At 55.2% G+C, this 20,861-nt stretch overlaps 1 protein-coding gene across 1 annotated transcript in view; it reads left to right on the plus strand.

Annotated features, from left to right (window-relative positions):
* Window positions 1-3,387: 3,387 nt before the first annotated feature.
* Window positions 3,388-20,861, plus strand: part of LOC308257778 (scavenger receptor cysteine-rich domain-containing protein DMBT1-like) — a gene marked incomplete at both ends in the record, with an annotated part of 61,008 nt that continues 43,534 nt past the window's right edge. The window contains 6 exons of the mRNA XM_080687851.1: window positions 3,388-3,400; window positions 3,519-3,680; window positions 10,414-10,446; window positions 11,013-11,042; window positions 15,118-15,435; window positions 20,781-20,843. Coding sequence (XP_080543977.1) covers window positions 3,388-3,400; window positions 3,519-3,680; window positions 10,414-10,446; window positions 11,013-11,042; window positions 15,118-15,435; window positions 20,781-20,843 — 619 coding nt within the window. The remainder of the gene's footprint in view (window positions 3,401-3,518; window positions 3,681-10,413; window positions 10,447-11,012; window positions 11,043-15,117; window positions 15,436-20,780; window positions 20,844-20,861) is intronic.

Genomic DNA, 20,861 nt, shown 5'->3' on the forward strand with positions numbered 1-20,861 from the left:
CCCCGCGGTTTCTCAGGAAACCTCGCCGGGTATCACCGTCGTCTTGGGCGCGCAGCCTTCCTCGTGTTTCGTTAAAGGCAGGGCGTGCCCTCCCCCAGGCCTCCCTTCCCGCCTGGAAGTGGGGCAGGTTCTCTCTCCCTGGAAGCGTCCCGCCCGCTCCCTGGGTTTTCCGGCGTCGTCGGTGGGAACCCCGGTCTTCCCCACGCACGGAGGTGGGAGCCAAGAGGCGAGAGGCCGTGCGGATGGTGGTCCCGGCGCTCGCCCTGCCGACCCTGGCCTCCCCGGAAGGCGCCCCGCCCTCTGAGCAGGCTTCGGGCGGGCGCGCCAAGAAATCCGCGTGAGTTACCAGTCCGTCCACACACAGGAAGCCGTCTTATCTTAAATCCCTCGCTGGCAGCGGCTCCTAAGACACTGGAACTCCCAGCGGGAGGGGTGGGGGGGAGAAGGCCGGACGCCCAGCGGATCTTTGGGATCTAACCCGGAGGAGTACATTTCTCTGACCTTCACCTGGGTGCCTCGGACCCGAGTCCGGGGAAGAGGCCAGAGCGGCCCGGGCTGGAATCTCCAAAGGGCGCTGGGCCCGCGTGGCTGTGCTGCGCTGGCGCGCGAGCCCGCTGGTTCTGTGAACGAGCAATCGGTGGTTGGTTGTTTTAAATGTGTGTTTATAGAACTCCGAGAGGAAGGGAGAGGGAGAGAGAGAGAAACATCCACGATGGGAGGGAATGATGCATCGGCTGCCTCCTCCTGCACGCCCCCCACTGGAGATGAGCCTGCAACCCAGGCCTGTGCCCCGACCGGGAATCGAACCCTGACCTCCTGGTTCCTGGGTGGATGCTCAGCCCCTGAGCCACGGCCGGGCTCACGTGGCTTTTGAAGGACAGAGACAGGCCTCTGAGCCCTGGGCCTGCAGCTCCTTCCCGCCCCCGCGGGCCCCGGTGGGTGGGGCCACGTCTCCCGGGTCAGGTTCCCGGCCTAGAAAGCGGAGAGAAGACACATGTTCTGCGAACTCCCCGAACGATGCAAACAAGTAAAATGAAAGAATCTCCAAGAGGATGAACTAGCCCAGCGGTCGACAAACGCATCCGTCCACAGAGCCAAACACCAACAGCACAACGATGGACATGTCTCTGGAGAGCCACATTTTTTAAACGGAACCTTCTTCTAACGCCACTTCTTCAACATAGACTCGCCCAGGCCGTGGTAGTTTGTGGAAGAGCCACACTCAAAGAGCCGCATGTGGCTCGTGAGCCGCGGTTTGCCGACCACGGAGCTAACCCATAAGACGTGTTGTATCGCTGAGCCACGCTGGCCACAGGTGTGCTGGGCAGTGCGTAGTCGGAGGCGCTGGCCTGACCCTCAATGCGAGCAGCCCTGGTCTGTTGGGGATACTCGCAACGGGTTTCCAGTATATCCAGCGGGCACCACTAGATGCCAAAGAGACTTTATTTTATTTTATTTTATTGTGGTTTTTTTTTGTGTGTGTGTGTTTTTTTATATTTTATTGATTTTTTACAGAGAGGAAGGGAGAGGGATAGAGAGCTAGAAACATCGATGGGAGAGAAACATCGATCAGCTGCCTCCTGCACACCTCCCACTGGAGATGTGCCCGCAACCAAGGTACATGCCCTTGACCGGAATCGAACCTGGGACCCTTCAGTCCGCAGGCCGACGCTCTATCCACTGAGCCACACCGGTCAGGGCTCAACGAGACTTTAAAAAGAAGAGAGAATGCATGTGGAGCCCTCAGCGGGAAGTCGGTGCTAGGCAAATACAAGGACTTGCACGCCTGTTACCGTACTTTATCCCACGATTGAAACTGTACTTCAGCCACATGGTAGGATCAGGGGTGGGCAAACTTTTTGACTCGAGGGCCACCATGGGTTCTTAAACTGGACCGGAGGGCCGGAACAAAAGCATGGATGGAGTGTTTGTGTGAACGAATATAAATTCAAAGTAAAGGAGCGGAGGGGAGAGCAAGAGAACCTTCCGCTCTTTCGGCTCCGCGGGCCGGATAGAACAGCCGAACGGGCCGGATCCGGCCCGCGGGCCGTAGTTTGCCCACGGCTGGCCTAGACAGAGGGGCTTCCGAAGGGAGAGGGGTTACAGAAGAGCGATGCACCGATCCACTGCCGTCCCAGCTCCGGTTCTTCTGTCTGTGCCACGCTCTCTCTCCCAGGGTGCCCCTCTTCCTGCCTTGGCTAAGTCACCTGGGTTTACGGTTAATGACGACGAGACGGTCAGAAAAGCTTGAAACCGCTGGCCGGCGAGGCTCAGGGGTGAGCGCCGACCTAGGAACCAGGCGGTCACGGTTGGATTCCCGGTGTGTGCACACGTCTGGATTGTGGGGGCACCATCCCCACTGGGGGGCGTGCAGGAGGCAGCCGATGCACGATTCTCTCTCATCCTTGATGTTTCCGTCGCTCTCTCCCTCTCCCTTCCTCTCTGACGTCAGTGAAAACATATTTTAAAAGCAAAGGAGCTCAACACCTCTGTTACGGGGACATCTCTCTTTTTTTTTTTTTTTTTTTGATTTTTGTGTGCAACTACTCTTTTTTTTGTAAAATATATTTTATTGATATTTTACAGAGAGGAAGGGAGAGGGATAGAGAGTTAGAAACATCGATGAGAGAGAAACATCGATCAGCTGCCTCCTGCACACCTCCCACTGGGGATGTGCCCGCAACCAAGGTACATGCCCTTGACCGGAATCGAACCCGGGACCTTTCAGTCCGCAGGCTGACGCTCTATCCACTGAGCCACACCGGTTTTGGCGCGGGGACATCCCTTGAGAAAGAATAATCTTGCTCGTGAAATGTACAAGTCTCCTGTAGAGGCCCAATTGTAATGACCCCGCCCAGTACCCCTCGGAGGTAAGCGGGGCGGGCAGTTCTGTCTCGCCCGTTCTGGATGAGGAAACGAGACGAAGTGTGTTCCCTCGATCACAGCGGAGGAAGCAGGCCCCAGGCCCTTTGAACTGCAGCCCCAGCTCCAGCCTCCTACCCAGGATCCATCAGGGCCGAGTGGGCCTGGCGGACCTTGGGTGTCCTACACGCGGGAGAAGCCGGAAGCCGTTCCTGCAGGTCAGAGCGACCGACACGGTGGGGTCACCAACGTGCAGCGTGGCCTTTGGACAATCCTCCCCCGAGGACGTTTTCCGTTGATTTTTAGAGAGAGTGGAAGGGAAGAGAGACAGAGAGAGAGAGAAACATCGATGCGAAGAGACGCACTGACCGCTTGCCTCCCCCACGCACCCCGACCAGGGCCAGGGATCGAGCCTGCGACCCAGGTGCGTGCCCTTGACCAGAGTCAAACCCGAGACCTTTCAGTCCTCGGGCCGAAACGCTAACCACTGAGCGAGCAGCCAGGCCAGGGCCTCCAGCCTGCAGAATGGCCTTTACAGGTAAGAACAGATGGCGCCTTCGGTTGGAAAAGCGCTTCCTTTCCGCATCGTTCCACAACCCAGGCCCCCGCGTCTGTAAAGCCCCCTGCCCTCCCCCCGACCCCCGTCTCGCTCGCAGGGGGTCACCTGCTCTGGAAGGCGGGCGAGCTCTGTCGGAAACCTCGGCATCCGGGACTCCGAGCGGAGGAGAGACCTCGGAGGCTAAGGGCTGACTTGCTCCTGGAAGCCAAGCAGCTAAGTCAGGTGTCCGCTGGGGAAGCGATCGTCCGACGAGCATCAGGTAGGGGTGAGGCCCTCCAGGCTCCTCCTCGAATATGCAGTCCCGGGCCTCACGCTGAGGAAGCAGGGCTATCAGCAGGGCCAGGAGGAGCTCAAGGGAAGTGCGTCCCTCAAAGAGCCGACAAGCCCGCGGGGGAATACGACTGAGACACCGTGAACTGCGATGAAGGCGGGGCGGGAATTCGGGGATGTGGTTGAAAGGCGAGTCCATTCCCGCCGCTTCTTCCCCTAGGCCAGCCGTGGGCAAACGACGGCCCGCGGGCCGGATCCGGCCCGTTCGGCTGTTCTATCCGGCCCGCGGAGCCGAAAGAGCGGAGGGTTCTCTTGCTCTCCCCTCCGCTCCTTTACTTTGAATTTATATTAGTTCACACAAACACTCCATCCATGCTTTTGTTCCGGCCCTCCGGTCCCGTTGAAGAACCCATGGTGGCCCTCGAGTCAAAAAGTTTGCCCACCCCTGCCCTAGGACGTGCCATGGGCGGGAGGAAACGGGGTGTCCGTGACATCCAGGGCTCCTGGAACTCGGGGTCCCACCTGCCCAGCCGGGGCCAGCTCACCATCTGCCTCGTCACCCCTCCGGCCGCACCTCCCACCCCCTGGGCTCCGTGCAGGCCTCCAGCAGGTATCACCACCTTCTCCCGCAGGGAGTGCCCCACCCGTCCAATCCCAGCACAAGGCATCGAGTTGCAGGGCCGCCCGCCCCCGGAGCCTGTGAGCATATAAGGCCGCGGGCCGGCCTGCAGCCGCTGGACACCTCGACATGGGCTGCCCGGCCCCCCTGCTGGGGCTGCTGCTCCTGCCCGGGGTTTTTCTACTCCAAACAGGTACAGCCGTGGGTGCCCGGGGCCCCTTGCTCCGGCCTGTCCCAGGGAGGACAGGGAAAGTGTGGGTACCCCCACAGAGCCCCCCCAACCTGCTGTGGGGAAGCTTAGAATGGAATCCAGGCCAACAGGGCCTTCCCCTGTTGAATGCGATCCAGCCACGGAGGGAGACGCCGCTGTGACACGCTTAGCCGGGCTGGTGGGTTTGGGGGCGCTGGGTCCAGGGTTTTCTGTGGGTTTCTGTTTTGTGGGCGAGGCACTGGCCCGTGGACTGCTCTATACCAGGGTGGCTCTGTTGTGAGGGTTCTGGAGAGAGACGGGCGCAGAAGGGACACTTGGTCCAGCCGGCGTGGCTCAGGGGTGGAGCGTGGACCCATGAGCATGCCCGGTTGCGGGTTCGATCCCCAGTGTGGGGCGTGGAGGAGGCAGCCAATCAATGATTCTCTCATCCTGATGCTTCTCTGCCCTCTCTCTCTCCCTTCCTGTCTCTGAAATCAATAAAATATCGATTTTCTTGAACCCCTGTAGGGTCCCGGGTTCAATCCCAGTCAGGGCACAAAAAAAATCCATTTTTAATTTTTATTTTATTTATTTATTTATGTTTGTTTGTTTATTTATTTATTTATTTAATATATTTTGTTGATTTTTTACAGAGAGGAAGGGAGAGGGATAGAGAGTTAGAAACATTGATGAGAGAGAAACATCGATCAGCTGCCTCCTACACACCTCCCACTGGGGATGTGCCCACAACCAAGGTACGTGCCCTTGACCAGAATCGAACCTGAGACCCTTGAGTCCTCAGGCCAACGCTCTATCCACCGAGCCAAACCGGTTAGGGCTATTTATTTATTTTTTACAGAGAGGAAGGGAGAGGGATAGAGAGTTAGAAACATCGATGAGAGAGAACCATCCATCAGCTGCCTCCTGCACACTCCCCACTGGGGATGTGCCCACAACCAAGGTACATGCCCTTGATTGGAATCGAACCTGGGACCCTTCAGTCCGCAGGCCAACATCTATCCACTGAGCCAAACCGGTTAGGGCAATTTTTTTTTTCTTTTTACGAAGAAGGAGGGGCACTGGCCGGGGGCCTTCAGGGTTTCGACGTGCTCTCTGGCCCGCACGCTGACGTGAGGCAGTGGAGGTATTGAATCACGGCCACGATTTCTTTCCTGTTGCTGGATGGCATTGGAAAATGTACCACAAAGAATACCTTCCCCTGAAACCGTTGACGTGATGTACAATGATCTAGATTTGATTCATGAAGTCTTCTAACCTGAACATCTCTATCCTTTTTGTTTTAAAGAATTATCAGTTGGGTAAGCTTAGCCTTAATCTGGACTTCACAGCTAGTCCTCCTAGGGACGTTTTAGTTTAAGTTGGAACTACACTAAATCAAACTGTCCCCATCATTTCGATTACTTTTATCGTTATTTTGTGACTTGAGGGTGGGGGGGGAACATTAAAGTCCTCTGTTACTTAGCTTTCCCGCTTACACTAACCAACAAAGGCTCGGAAATACCCCTGAACGGCAAATAGCGTGGATAAAATTTTTATTCGCTGTAAAGAAAAACCTCGTCACCACCCACAGAATAACGTTTGATTGTAAAGTTCATGCCCAAACTCTCCTTTCAGTCTGCAGGTCACTGAGTAGCTCCTCGGGCCTCCGAGTATTTGCTAGAACACGCAAGGGTGTTCCGAAGGAGCTCAGCATGTACACGTCTGATGATGAGCGAGCGTGGGGCTGTGACGTAGGGCCAGGAGGTCGGCACGGCTCAGGCCCCGGGTCCCTATTTCCCGACCACATGAATGTGGGCGGGCTTTGCATCCCTGCGGCTGCGGCCCGTTGCTCTCACCGGGGAGATTTAATGGATGAGGTTCATAAATTCCTTGGAAGCGTGCCTCAGGCGAGAAACCGCCAAGTCAGTGTGAACTGTCATTAGACGCGACAAGCTCTTAAACTGGGGATCTTATACCGGGAAGAGAGGGCGATGCGGATGCTCAGCATCCGATTAAAGCGTTTCCCCCACCCGTATCCATCCCCAGTGGTTCCTCTTTCAATATTCCCGCCACAGGTTCAGGCAATAGAGCAGGGGTGGGCAAACTTTTTGACTCGAGGGCCACAATGGGTTCTTAAACTGGACCGGAGGGCCGGAACAAAAGCATGGATGGAGTGTTTGTGTGAACGAATATCAATTCAAAGTAAAGGAGCGGAGGGGAGAGCAAGAGAACCTTCCGCTCTTTCGGCTCCGCGGGCCGGATAGAACAGCGGAACGGGCCGGATCCGGCCCGCGGGCCGTAGTTTGCCCACGGCTGCAATAGAGGCATCGTGGATACATGCCAGTGGGAAGGGGTCCTTCTCTCCAGCCGATCAGCAGCCTGCAGGCGGGCGCTCCTGGGGGCTGTGCCAAGCGTATGCGGAAAATGCAGGGGGCTTTCTCGCCCCGGCTGGTGTGGTTCAGTGGATAGAGCGTCAGCCTGTGGACTGAAGGTCCCGGGTTCGATCCCCGTCAGGGTACATGCCCGGGGTTGCGGGCTCCCCATCCCCACTAGGGGGTGTGCAGGAGGTGGCCGATCCAAGATTCTCTCTCATCATGGATGTTTCTCTCTCTCTCTCTCCCTGCCTCTCTGACATCAAGAAATATAATTAATAGATAAAAAGGAAATGCACGGGGCATCTCTGAAGCACAGCGAGTTTCGAGTGTTTGAGATAACGGGGCATGCGAGTTCGTGGTATGGGCTCCGATGAGGCAAATGTGATGCTGGAGGGAAGAGAGGACCACTTTGGGGGTGTAGAGTGGGGACCAGAGGGAAGAAAGGACTACTTTGGGGGTGTAGAGTGGGGACCAGAGGGAAAAAAGGACCACTTTGGGGGTGTAGAGTGGGGACCGGAGGGAAGAAAGGACCGCTTTGGGGGTGTAGAGTGGGGACCGGAGGGAAGAAAGGACCGCTTTGGGGGTGTAGAGTGGGGACCGGAGGGAAAAAAGGACCACTTTGGGGGTGTAGAGTGGGGACCGGAGGGAAGAAAGGACCGCTTTGGGGGTGTAGAGTGGGGACCGGAGGGAAGAAAGGACCGCTTTGGGGGTGTAGAGTGGGGACCGGAGGGAAGAAAGGACCGCTTTGGTGGTGTAGAGTGGGGACCGGAGGGAAGAAAGGACCGCTTTGGGCGTGTAGAGTGGGGACCGGAGGGAAAAAAGGACCACTTTGGGGGTGTAGAGTGGGGACCCCAGATCTAGCTGCGTGAACCTGGGTGAGCTCTGCCCACAGGGCCTCGCTCGAAGAAGTGCATGCTGCTCTCGGCAGGTAGACTTGGACTAGGACTTAATCTGTATGGAGTCGGGTGTCTAAGGGATTGAGGACGGCCCGGCCGGCGTGGCTCAGTGCTTGAGCGTCACCCTATGACCAGGAGGTCACGGCTAGATTCCCAGTCAGGGCACAGGCCCGGGTTGTAGACTCGATGCCCGCTAGGGGGCATGCAGGAGGCAGCTGATCCAGGATTCTCTCTCATCATGGATGTTTCTGTCTCTCTCTCTCTCCCTCTCTGAAATCAATTTGTAAAATATATGTATTTTAAAGGATTTAGAATAGACGTGGGGGGGGGTGGAGACAACCCCCAGTTTGGGACAAGTGAGTTTAAAGATTGCTGGGAACTGGATAAAGCTCCCCTAAAACCCAGCGATTCTCTTAAGACAACACCTTGGTAACAACTCGATGCTGCGCTGGAAACAGCCCCGAGCAGATCCCTGGGGCGAAGGTCAGCCTCACCTCCTGTCCCGCCCCCCCCTCCCATCCCCCTGAGAAATCGAGTCCCAGTGGCGAAACCAGCCAAAACGGGGGCGATTCATTACCCTGAGCTGGGCCTCTGATAGGAGGGTCCAACCGTCTCCTTCCTCTGCCCTGTCCTGACTGCCTGCCAACCCCGCACGCCGAGGGCGCACGGCGTGACACGCGGGCCGGTTTCCCGGCACCGTTGGCACAGCAGCGGGCACTCCGGAAATGGTCAAATCGAGTGAGTGGCCAACAACGCCCCAGACTCTCCCACCGCTGCTGCCCGCTGCCCGGGTCCTCCAGAGCAAGCTCGCCAGGATCTCGGGGTGTTTCCTGAGCTGCTGGCGTCCAGGGGATTTGAGAGGCACGGGGGCCTTGCAGGCGAGTAGCTGCATTCGCCGGGGCGTCTTCTCCGGCACGGCCTGGCCCCAGGCTCCCCCACCTGTGCTCTCGCCGCCTCTGCCCCGAGTGCCCTTCCTCTGCAGCTTACAGACGTGTCCTTGGGCGTCCGGGAGCGTGGGGTCAGCCATGCGATACGGCCCGGGGGGGCTGTGGGCGCCTTAGCCGGTTGCACAAGCTCCTTACAGACAATGGGCCCCCAGAGCTTCCGGGAACAGCGAGGGCTGTGTCTGGAGGTGCGCTTGTCCCCCGCGTAGAGTTTATCTGCTCGGCACGAGCCAAGGCAAACACGGGCAATCTCGCTAAAACCGCAACGCGATCGAGTTGCGACCTGCCCAGCTGGGCGCACACCTGCTCTGCCTCTAGGCCCGACACTGGCCACCCCCTCCCCGCCCACGGCCCCGCCCGGGGCACTCAGCCAGGGCTCCCCCTGGCGCCGCGGTCGGGGTGGGGGTCTGTGGTGTCAGATCTGGGCCGGGCCCCCAGCCGCCTGCTTGCATTCACCCCCGGTCAGGCGTTCAGCAGCGCTGTGCCAGCTGATAGCTCTGCGGGCCAACCTCCCCCTCCCACCCACACACAGGCACACACACCCCCACGCATGCACACACTCTCTTGCATACATATAGTCACACACATGCACACACACTCACACATGCACATATGCACATGGTCTCACATACATATGCTCATGCATGTGCATGCACATAGCCGCACACATGCACACGCTCTCACATACACTGAGTGGCCGATTATTAAGATCTCTGAATGCATAATAATCTGGCCACTCAGTATAATATATATATATATTAGAGGCCCGGTGCATGAATTCGTGCATGAGTGGGGTCTGGCCAGCCTGGCCAGGGGGAAGGGACATGGGCGGTTGGCCGGCCTGCCTGCTGGTCAAACTCCTGGTGGAGGAGACAATTTGCATATTAGCCTTTTATTCTATAGGATAGACACTGAGTGGCCAGATGATTATGCGTTCAGAGATCATCATCATCTGGCCACTCAGTGTACATACATTCACACCCATGCACACAGCCACACACATACACAAATGAATTTCCACCCAACACGTGGCTGGTATTCAGCTCGCCACGATGAAAGACGCCCGTGTGCCGATGGGAAGAAGGAAGTGGCTTCGTGGGTCCAGAGCAGAGAGCGGGTCACGGGCTGACCTTCCCGTGGCTGCCGCCCGAGGGGCGCTATCTGTGTGGCACTAACGTAACTAATATGTTTTCAAAGTCCATTCAAACAGCTCAGACATTGGGGCCGAGTGGGTGCGTGCATGCACGTGTGGGTGCGTGGGGGGGGGGGGTTGGCTTGCTTACATTTATCTTTGGTTTCTCTTTTCCCCCTCGATTGGCTTTGTTTCTTTGGTTTCTCTTTTTCCCCCTCGATTGGCTTTGTTCCGTCGGGTGGGGGTTAGAGATCTATCAACGCGTCTGTCTCAGAGCCGCGCGCTCTGCCTGTTCCGTGGCGCGAGGAGGGTTTGCCTCCCGGTCGCACGGAGTCTGCAGGGCGGCCACACGCAGCGCAGCGGAGTGGGACACGTGTGGCCAGGCACACTGTCCGGCTCACCCCGTATGTGTGTGATGGCTGATGAACCGCCCCCTGAACTGAGGCCGGAGGGCCGACCTTTTTATTCGGGAGTCACGTTCTCTCGCGCTGAAGCGTGTTCTGGTTGGAGCTTTTCTAGGACGACATCCTGGCCCTTTTCTAACGTGACCTTCTCCCCCCACGTAGCCGCCGAGACCGAGCGCCTGCAGCCGGCACTGGGTGAGTTCACGCTTCTGTCCCATCAGCCTGACACTCCCGTTCTCCGCACCCCCGGGCAGGCAGGGGGCAGGGTCCAGGGAAGGAACGCAGTGCGCCCTGTCGGTCCTTTGACATCTGTGGCGGATGCGTGTACGCGACACGGAGAGCAGCCATGTTCACCGAGGGCCCCGGGGGACGGATGGTGCCCCTGGGTCCCGAGAGGCAGGGCTGGGAAGGGGCTCGGACGTGGACGGGCCGTGGCCACCGGCTCTGGTCCCAGGTGGGCACCGCTGCCCTGGCCGGCAGGTGGCGCTCTGGCCCGGGGGGGGGGGGCCTGCTCCGTGAGCCGTTCTGCAGAGCGGCCCCGCCCCGGGGTGAAGCTGTAGCTGTGGGGTCTCCTCAAAACAACCCCACGGGCGAGCACGTCCGAGCGCCCAGGATGTCCGGGGAGGCACTGCTCCGGGCCTGTGTCCTCAGGCCCTTTTCTGACCTGTCCCCTTGGGGCGGCGCTGACGCTCAGAAGCAGGTGACGTGAACGTCACCCCTTTAATCACATGAAAACTTCTCCATTTCTCTCGTGCCCATAGATGACGGGAACTCGGACACCATCCTCTCAGGTAAGGGGCCTTCTGTGCTGTCCCCCCCGAGAGTCTCACGGTCCCCCCAAATTCAGGAAAGAGATGCACAAGGGGCGTGGCCTGGAGTCCCTTCCCTGGGGACCCCCAGCGCCCCCATGGCTGAGTTTGTGGGGAGCTTGTTCTCAGGGCCATCCCCCAAGATACCCCCCATCCTCAGAGAGGACGGCGCTGTGATGTTTGGAATGCGTCCTCCCAGACATCATGAGTGGGTCCGAGGCTGCCGGTCGGCGTCGCTCGGCCGCTGCTCGGAGGGCTTCAGGCTCGCTCAGCGCTTCCCGGCCGCGTGCTCCGTGCCTCGGAGGAGGCAGCATTGGAGGCCATGTAACAGGGGCTCGTGTCTGCGTGTCCTGTGCTGTGATCACCGGTCCTGTGCTGTGGTCACCGGTCCTGTGCTGTGGTCACCGGTCCTGTGCTGTGATCACCGGACCTCACAAACCTGGTGCGTGAGCCGCACCCATGCGCTGCCTTCGGCTCTGAGGTCAGAGTCCAGGACGAGTCTCACCGCGCGAAACCGCCGTCCAGAGTCTTGTCCACCTGGAGGCCGCGGGCAGGACCACGGCCTGCCTCTCCCGGGTCCGAGGCCGCCCCCTCCTTGCCTCGGGGCCTCCCTCTTCTGCCTCCAAAGCCAGCCGTGTCGTGTCTGCGAATTTCTCTCTGACTCTCCGACCGCCAGCTCCACTTTGAAGAATGCTTGTGGCCTGGCCGGTGTGGCTCAGGGGCTGAGCGTCCACCTAGAAACCAGGAGGTCAGGGTTCGAGTCCCGGTCGGGGCACAGGCCCGGGTGGCGGGCTCGATCCCCAGTGGGGGACGTGCAGGAGGCAGCCGACCCATGATTCTCTCTCATCATGGATGTTTCTCTCTCTCTCTTCCTCTCCCTTCCGCTCTCTTTAAAATCATTAAAACCTTTTTAAAAATACGAGGGAGAATCATGGATCGGCTGCCTCCTGCGCGCCTCCTACGAGGGATGGAGCCAGCACCCCGGCCTGTGCCCTGACCGGGAATCGAACCGTGACCTCCCGGTTCCTAGGTCGACGCTCAACCCCTGAGCCACGCCGGCCGGACTGCACATAATTCTTATCACAAAACACCAAAGACCTGCCTGGGACATGGCGTCTGGGAGGGAGGACGGGGCGAGCGAGCTGAACGGGACCCAGGGCCCGTGGCTGAGAGGCGGCTCAGCACGTCTAGCACCTACCTGGTGGGCCCTTCAGAGTTGAGGCGAAACCACAACTTGTGAGATCATGGGGGGCCCTCGCTGGCCGCACCCCCCTCAAGTCACTGTGAGCACTTCTGTTCATGAGCGCTTCTTTGGGGGGATTCTTTTTTTTTTTTTTTAATCTTTTATTGACTTTTTACAGAGAGGAAGGGAGAGGGATAGAGAGCTAGAAATATCGATGAGAGAGAAACACCGATCAGCTGCCTCCTGCACATCCCCTACTGGGGATGTGCCCGCAACCAAGGTACATGCCCTTGACCGGAATCGAACCCGGGACCCTTCAGTCCGCAGGCCGACGCTCTATCCACTGAGCCAAACCGGCCAGGGCGGGGGGGATTCTTTTTTTTAAACATATTTTTACTGACCTCAGAGAGGAAGGGAGAGGGGGAGAGAGAGAAACATCCACGATGAGAGAGAATCACGGTTCGGCGGCCTCCTGCACGCCCCACGCTGGGGATCCAGCCCACCATCGGGCACGTGCTCTTGACCGGAATCGAACCCGGGACCCTTCGGTCCGCAGGCCGGCGCTCTATCCGCTGAGCCACACCGGATAAGGCTTTGGGGGAGAATTCTTATTATTTCTTATTTTCAAATTTATCTTTACTGTTGAAAGTATTACAGATGTCCCCCTTGTCCCTGCCTTGACCCCATCCACCCCGCTCCTGCCCCTCCCCAGCCCTCACCACACTGCTGCCTGTGTCCATGTGTTGGGCATCGGTGCCCCCAAGTTCTGTGGTCAGTCTCTCCCGCTCACCGACCCCCTTTCCCTCCGAGACGCGTCCGTCCGTGGGAGCTAAGGGACCACACAGACGGGGCCGCGTGCGGCAGGCTGACGGGTGCGTCTTTCTTGCAGTGCTGCCTGCAGCCGGCTCCACTCCGCCGCCTCCTCGGACTGCGGCGCGTTCAGCATCGCCAGGTAGGACCCCCGCCTCCCCCCCCCGGCCCCCGGCCCCGGTGACTGAGTTTATCGCAGCTGCTACGTTGCACCGCCCATCGCTGGTGACTGCTGTTCCATCGGAGAGGGCACGCTGTGCGGAGAGGGACGGGGACCCCGAGGTGCCTGGATTCTCGCTGTCCAGCTTCACTTGGTGTTTATCCATAACGTTACTGTCAAAGAACATCAGGCCCGGCTCAGGGGTTGAGCGTCGACCTATGAACCAGGAGGTCACGGTTCGATTCCCGGTCAGGGCACATGCCCAGGTTGTGGGCTCCATCCCCAGTGGAGGGGCGTGCAAGAGGCAGCCGGTCCATGATTCTTTCTCATCATGGGTGTTTCTCTCTAAAAATCAATGGAAAAATATCCTTGGGGGAGGATGAACCCCCAAACTTTATTTTTTTTTAAAAAGGGGGCGAGGTGTTTGGGGAAAGCAGGATGGCATCAGGAGCGTCCTCTCTGTCGCCTGAACTTGACCCCCAGCCTCGTGAGAGGCGGGTCCTTCTCTGTGAGCAGTACGTGGCCAGGCGGGCGGCTCTTGGGCAGGGGCCAGCTGAGTCCTTCTCTGACGGGGTCTCACCTGTGTCTCAGGAAGGCGTTGCGGCCCTGACCACCGCCTCCGTGTCGTTCTAGAGCCACCTGCCGTGGACCCGCCACCTTGGAGTCGTAGAGCCGACGATCCTTGGCCCAGCCCGCCAGGTCAGCCACCTGCTCACAGGACGCGCCACGGTGCGCGTGAGCCCCAGGGGAGGTCGTGACAGCCAGGGAGGGGGCGGGGCTGCACGGGGCCAGGGCGAGAGGACCAGGCCCCCAGCACCCGGCTGAGCTCCCGAGCACCCCGCTTTCCTGCCCCTGCAGTTCAGACAATGAGGGGAATGAGGAAGCAAACAGCTGCCCCCGTGCCTCCAGGGCTGGTGCTCACCGTTGGTCACTCTGGGTTTCCATCTTGTCAAGAAATAAGACATGACAGGCAGCTTTGACGTCCCCAGACTCCCCATCCCCACTCTGTTCTCTTCCTCTGCCGCGGAGACAAGCACTCTCCTGGATGTGGTGTGTGTCGTTCTACACTGAGTGGCCAGATGATGATGATCTCTGAACGCATAATAACCTGGCCACTCAGTGTGTGTGTGTGTGTGTGTGTGTGTGTGTGTGTATGTGTATGTGTGTTTGTGTGTATATATTAGAGGCCCGGTGCATGAATCCGTGCATGGGTGGGGTCCGGCCACCTGGCCAGGGGGAGGGGACATGGGCGGTTGGCCGGCCTGCCTACTGGTCGAACTCCTGGTCAAGGAGATAATTTGCATATTAGCCTTTTATTCTATAGGATATACATTGAGTGGCCAGGTTATTATGCGTTCAGAGATCATCATCATCTGGCCACTCCGTGTAGTTCATTTCAAGACTTTCACAAATAGGAATTGGGCGACTCTAGGTGCGTCATTTTGTGATTTTCTTTCACACCGATGATATCAGTCCCCGTCTATCATCCACTCCTTTGTATTCTTTACTCAGTGTCACATTTTTGAGATGTATCTGTGTTCCCAGCTATAAAGATTTATAGATAGATTTTACTGCTTTTAACAGCTATGGTGCTGAACCTTTTTGAATAAACCGCATAATGGGCGCATTTCCCCACGGATAGAAATACATTTCTGTGATGTTTCGTGTCTGCCCGGCTGAGGGCAGGTCCTGGCTCAGCAACGCATGTTCCACAACCTGATCCGCTTTGTGGCGCGACTGCCAGGGGCCACCGCACGCAGCGGCGGGATTATTGAGCGGTGGTTTTCTAGAAGGCGCTCGTAAATGGGGAGTGATCAAAAATCCTCCCTGCTTGGGGAGCTGGGCAAATAGGCTGAGAGCAAAAGGCAAGTTTCCAAAACGGGCCTGTATTTTTGTGTCCGCAGAAGACCCGCCCACGATGAGGCTCGCCAACGGCACCGGGAGGTGCTCCGGGCGCGTGGAGGTGTTCTACCAGGGCGCCTGGGGCTCGGTGTGTGGGGACGGCTGGGGCCTGCGGGAGGCCCAGGTGGTGTGCAGGCAGCTGGGGTGCGGCCGGGCGGTGTCGGCCCCGCTGGGCGCCCACTTCGGGCCGGGCTTCGGGAAGATCCTCCTGGACAACGTGCACTGCAGCGGTGAGGAGAGCCACCTGGCCCTGTGCGCCCACGACGCCTGGTTCACGCACGGCTGTGGCCACGAGGACGACGCCGGGGCCGTCTGCTCGGGTGAGGGCCGTGTGCTGTCTCCGGGACTCGCGAAGGGGCTGTGACGGGGAGTGGGAAGTGAGCCGGGGCCTCTTCCCGTGGGGGCTGATGGTTCCCTCTCTCCGCACGCGCAGGTCCTCTAGCGGCAGACCCCTTCCCGCCAAGGGAGACCGATGGGGCTGTTTCTAGGCCCCGTCCTCCCTCTAGTTCTGTCCGGCTGATGCTTACGGGAGAAATGGGATGAAAATGACCCTGTCAGATCGAGCCTGACGCAGTTCACAGGGGCTGGTTTCATTGGTCTATTTGACTTGAAGTCTAACCGGCCTTCCCAGTCTCTGTGTCTGTCCACCATCACGGAGAGGGCTCAGAACTCAGATCTGTGGTGTTGACCTTGGCCTCCTGCTCTCAGGAAACGTGCTCATCCTGGCCTGACAGCCCCTCTGCTGGGCAGCTGCCCGAGGAGAGGTCCCAGGCTCCCCTTAGGGTGTGGCCTGGAGGAGGGTGCAACATTGATGAGTAACATCAGCAACAGAGGGTTTGGAGATGAGCTAGCAGGACACAACGCCCGGGTGCAGAAACCTCCCCAAACCAGAACTGGATTACCGGGCAAGACAGGACTCTGCCGGGGCCTGGAAGGACCATAATTAATAGTCACTGGCTTTAGGGTACAGTTTTCTGTGACTATGCCCATCAATCATCACAAATCACTTATTTGAGAGAAAATTGCCATTTAGGTCCCAGAGTGATTAGATCAGACAGTCATCTGTCTTGAGTCTGTGAGGCCTGATTTTTTTTTTTTTTACAGACAGTGAAACAACATCAGTGGAAAAATTATAGTTATGTGATTTTAGAGTAACTTTGCCACTAGAAGAAACCGTGGGGCTATTCCAATCCTTTCCTTTTTATCCTACAGCAGTGGTTTTTGAACGTTACTTTTCATCAGAATTACCCTGCGGGTTTATTAAAAACGCACACTGCTGGGTCCCACCCAGCGTTTCTAGTTCAGTAGGCCCAGAGTGGGGTGTAAGGATTTGTATTTCCAAGAAGTCCAAATGCTTATACTGTGGTAGGGAACCACACTTTGAAAACCAATATCTTAAAACAAAGAGGAATTTTTTTTTATAATCCTGATCAGCAGAAACAGAGTTACCATCATCTTCATCATCGCCATCTTTGCCGTTGTCAGCATTGTCATCATCATCATCTTCATCATTAATATCACCATTGCCATCATCTTCATCACCACTGTCACCATCATCATCACCACTGTCATCATCATCATTACCACTATCATCACCATCATTACCATTCTCATCATCAATATCACCATCATCACCACTATCATCATCATCATTACCATCATCACCATCATCACCATCACCATCATCAACATCATCATCATCACCATTATCATCATCATCACCATTATCACCATCACCACTGTCATCATCACCATTGTCATCATCACCATTGTCAGTAGCAGCATCACCATTATCATCATCATCACCACCATCATCACCATTATCACCATCACCATCATCAACATCATCATCATCACTACTGTCGTCATCACCATTATCATCATCATCACCACCATCATCACCATTATCACCATCATCATCAGCATCACCATTATCATCATCACTATTATCACCATCATCACCACTGTCATCATCACCACTGTCGTCATCACCACTGTCGTCATCATCACCATCATCACCATCATCATCATCACTACTGTCATCATCATCATCACCATTATCATCAGCATCACCATTATCATCATCACCATCAGCAGCAGCATCACCATTATCATCATCACCATTATCACCATCATTACCATTGTCAGTAGCAGCATCACCATTACAATCATCATCACCACTGTCATCATCATCATCACCACTGTCATCATCATCACCACCATTGCCATCATCACCATCATCATCACCATTGTCATCATCACCATTATCATCATCACCACTGTCATCATCATCACCACCATTGTCATCACTATTGTCATCATCACCATTATCACCATCATCACCACTGTCATCATCACAATTGTCATCATTACCATTGTTAGCAGCAGCATCACCATTATCATCATCATCACCACTGTCATCATCATCATCATCATCATCACCACTGTCATCATCACCACTGTCATCATCATCATCATCATCATCACCACTGTCATCATCACCACCATTGTCATCATCACCATCGTCATCATCATCATCACCATTATCATCATCATCATTACTATTGTCATCATCATCATTACCATTGTCATCATCACCATTATCACCATCATCACCACTGTCATCATCAACATCAACATTATCACCATTGTCATCATCACCATTGTCATCATTACCATTGTTAGCAGCAGCATCACCATTATCATCATCATCATTACCATTGTCATCATCATCATCACCATTGTCATCATCACCATTATCACCATCATCACCACTGTCATCATCAACATTATCACCACTGTCATCATCACCATTGTCATCATTACCATTGTTAGCAGCAGCATCACCATTATCATCATCACCACTGTCATCATCATCATCATCATCATCATCACCACTGTCATCATCACCATTGTCATCATCATCATCACCATTATCATCATCATCATTACTATTGTCATCATCATCATTACCATTGTCATCATCACCATTATCACCATCATCATCACTGTCATCATCAACATCAACATTATCACCACTGTCATCATCACCATTGTCATCATTACCATTGTCAGCAGCAGCATCACCATTATCATCAGCAGCATTATCACCATCATCACCACTGTCATCATCATCACCACCTTTATCATCATCACCGTTGTCATCACCATTATCACCATCATCATCATCATCACTACTACTGTCATCATCACCATTGTCATCACCACTATCATCATCACCATTGTCAGCAGCATCATCACTATTATCATCATCTCCACCACTGTCATCATCACCATCATTGTCATCACCATTGCCATCATCACAATTGTCATCATCACCATCACCATTGTCACCATCATCGTCACCATCATCATCATCACCATCACCATTATCATCACCATCGTCATCATCATCATCACTACCATTGTCATCATCACCATTATTAACATCATCACCATTATCACCATCATCATCATCACTATTGTTATCATCACCATCATCATCACCACCATTGTCATCAATACCACTATCATCACCATCATCATTATCACTACTGTCATCATCATCATCACCATTATCACCATCATCATCACCACTGTCATCGTCATCATCATCATCATCATCACCATCACCACTCTCGTCATCACCATCATCACCACCACTGTCATCATCACCATTGTCATCATCATCACCACTGTCATTATTACCACTGTCATTATCGTCATTACTACTCTCATCATCAACATCACCATTATCATCATCATCACCACCACTGTCACCAACTTCATCACCACTGTCACCATCATCAACATCCTCATTGTTCTCATCATCACCACTGTCATTATCTCCATTGTCATCATCACCATCACCACTGTCATCATCATCTCCACCACTGTCACCATCATCAATGCCATCATTATCAGCAGCATTGTTACCAGCAGCAGCACCGTTATCAGCAGAAACTAGTTTACCTGGTAAGTTAAACTTTGTACTTGTGAATCACTTCCTTGGCCATTTTTAGTTTGTGTGTTCTTATGGTTATGTATATAGAGAGCTAAGCACTCAAACAAGAATATCTTAGGTAAATTATTAAGATATCTGCCAACATCTGGTATTATGCAAACAGACAGGTTTCTGTGGATGAATTAATTTTCCATTTACAGCTAAGAGGCTGAGGTTGCACTCATGGCCTTCTCTTCATCTGGCACAGATCAGAAAACTGATGTTCATGTGCATGTGGCAGAATAAGAATTAGATTCCAGAATTGAATAATCATGTCTTTTGGCTGGAAGGTCACTAAGCTCTTTAGAACTTGCTCATATTATTCTTCCCATTCAAAGCATATTTATGAATACATCCCAGCATTATCAATTTGTAGATGCTGCTTTCCTTTCCTTCAGGTTTCCTCAAATATGATGTTCTTAAGTTTGTTTCCTATTTTTTAAAGACTTATTTCTATTGGACCAAGAATTCAAGGATCCCTTTACCATGAACATAATATCCTATCTAATAAAAGAGTAATATGCAAATTAACCATCACTCCGCTATATACCCACAAGCCACGCTCACAAGCCATGCCCACAAGCCACGCCCACCAGCCAATCAGGAGCAAGTAGGCAAATTAACCCCAACCAAGATGGCTGCAGCCATGGAGAAAGCAGGAGGGAGGCTTGGGTTTCCCTGGTGATGGAAGAAGCCAAGCTTTCCGCACACCCTGGCTGGCCCAGGCCTCCGCTTAAGGCTACAAAGTTTCAATTATGGAAGATAAATAAATCCCAACAGAAATGGCTGCCGCCACAGAGGGAGCAGAAGGCTTGGCTCCGCTCTAGGCTACAAAGTTTCAATTGTAGGAGATAAATAAATCCCAGATACCAGGGCCTCCGCTTGGGTCACAGGGGGGCATGGCTGGCCTGCAAACCACCACAGGCCCCTCACCCAGGCCACCCCACGCCCCAAGGGAACCCCCGCCCTGATCTGGGACACCCTTCAAGGCAAACCAGCTGGCCCCCACACATGCACCAGGCCTCTATTCTATCTAATAAAGGAGTAATATGCAGATTGACCATCACTCCAACACACAAGATGGCTGCCCCCATGTGGTCAAAGATCCTGCCCCCATGTGGACACAAGATGGCCACCACAAAATGGCCAGCAGGGGAATGCAGTTGGGAGGGACCAGGCCTGCAAGGGAGGGCAGTTGGGGGCGATCAAGCCTGCAGGGGAGGGCAGTTAGGAGTGACCAGGCCGGCAGAGGAGGGAAGTTGGGGGCAAATAGGCTGGCAGGGAAGCAGTTAGGCATCAATCAGGCTGGCAGGGGAGTGATTAGGGGGTGATCAGGCTGGCAGGCAGAAGCGTTTAGGGGCAATCAGGAAGGCAGGCAGGCGAGCAGTTGGGAGCCAGCAGTCCTGGATTGTGAGAGCGATGTCCGACTGCCCGTTTAGGCCCGATCCCGGTGGAGAGGGTGCAGGCTGGGCTGAAGGACACCCCCCCCACACCCTGGTGCACGAATTTCATGCACTGGGCCTCTAGTAGATGAATAAAAAGTTAAGCAGCCTCGTTAGACGAATTGAAAGAATGCCAAAAGCTTCAGAGCGTCTTGTAATGCAATGTCCACTTGTTCTTTCCCCACTGCTGACAGTGACCTCACGCTGTTGTTCTTTCTAGGGGATGGCTTCTCCGAGCCTTTACTGACCACAGCCCCGGAGGTCCGGACACCTCCACCTGCAGGTATGGGAACCAGTTCCT

The sequence above is a fragment of the Plecotus auritus genome (assembly GCF_963455305.1).
Source record: "Plecotus auritus genome assembly, chromosome: 9".
NCBI classification, from domain to species: Eukaryota; Metazoa; Chordata; class Mammalia; order Chiroptera; family Vespertilionidae; genus Plecotus; species Plecotus auritus.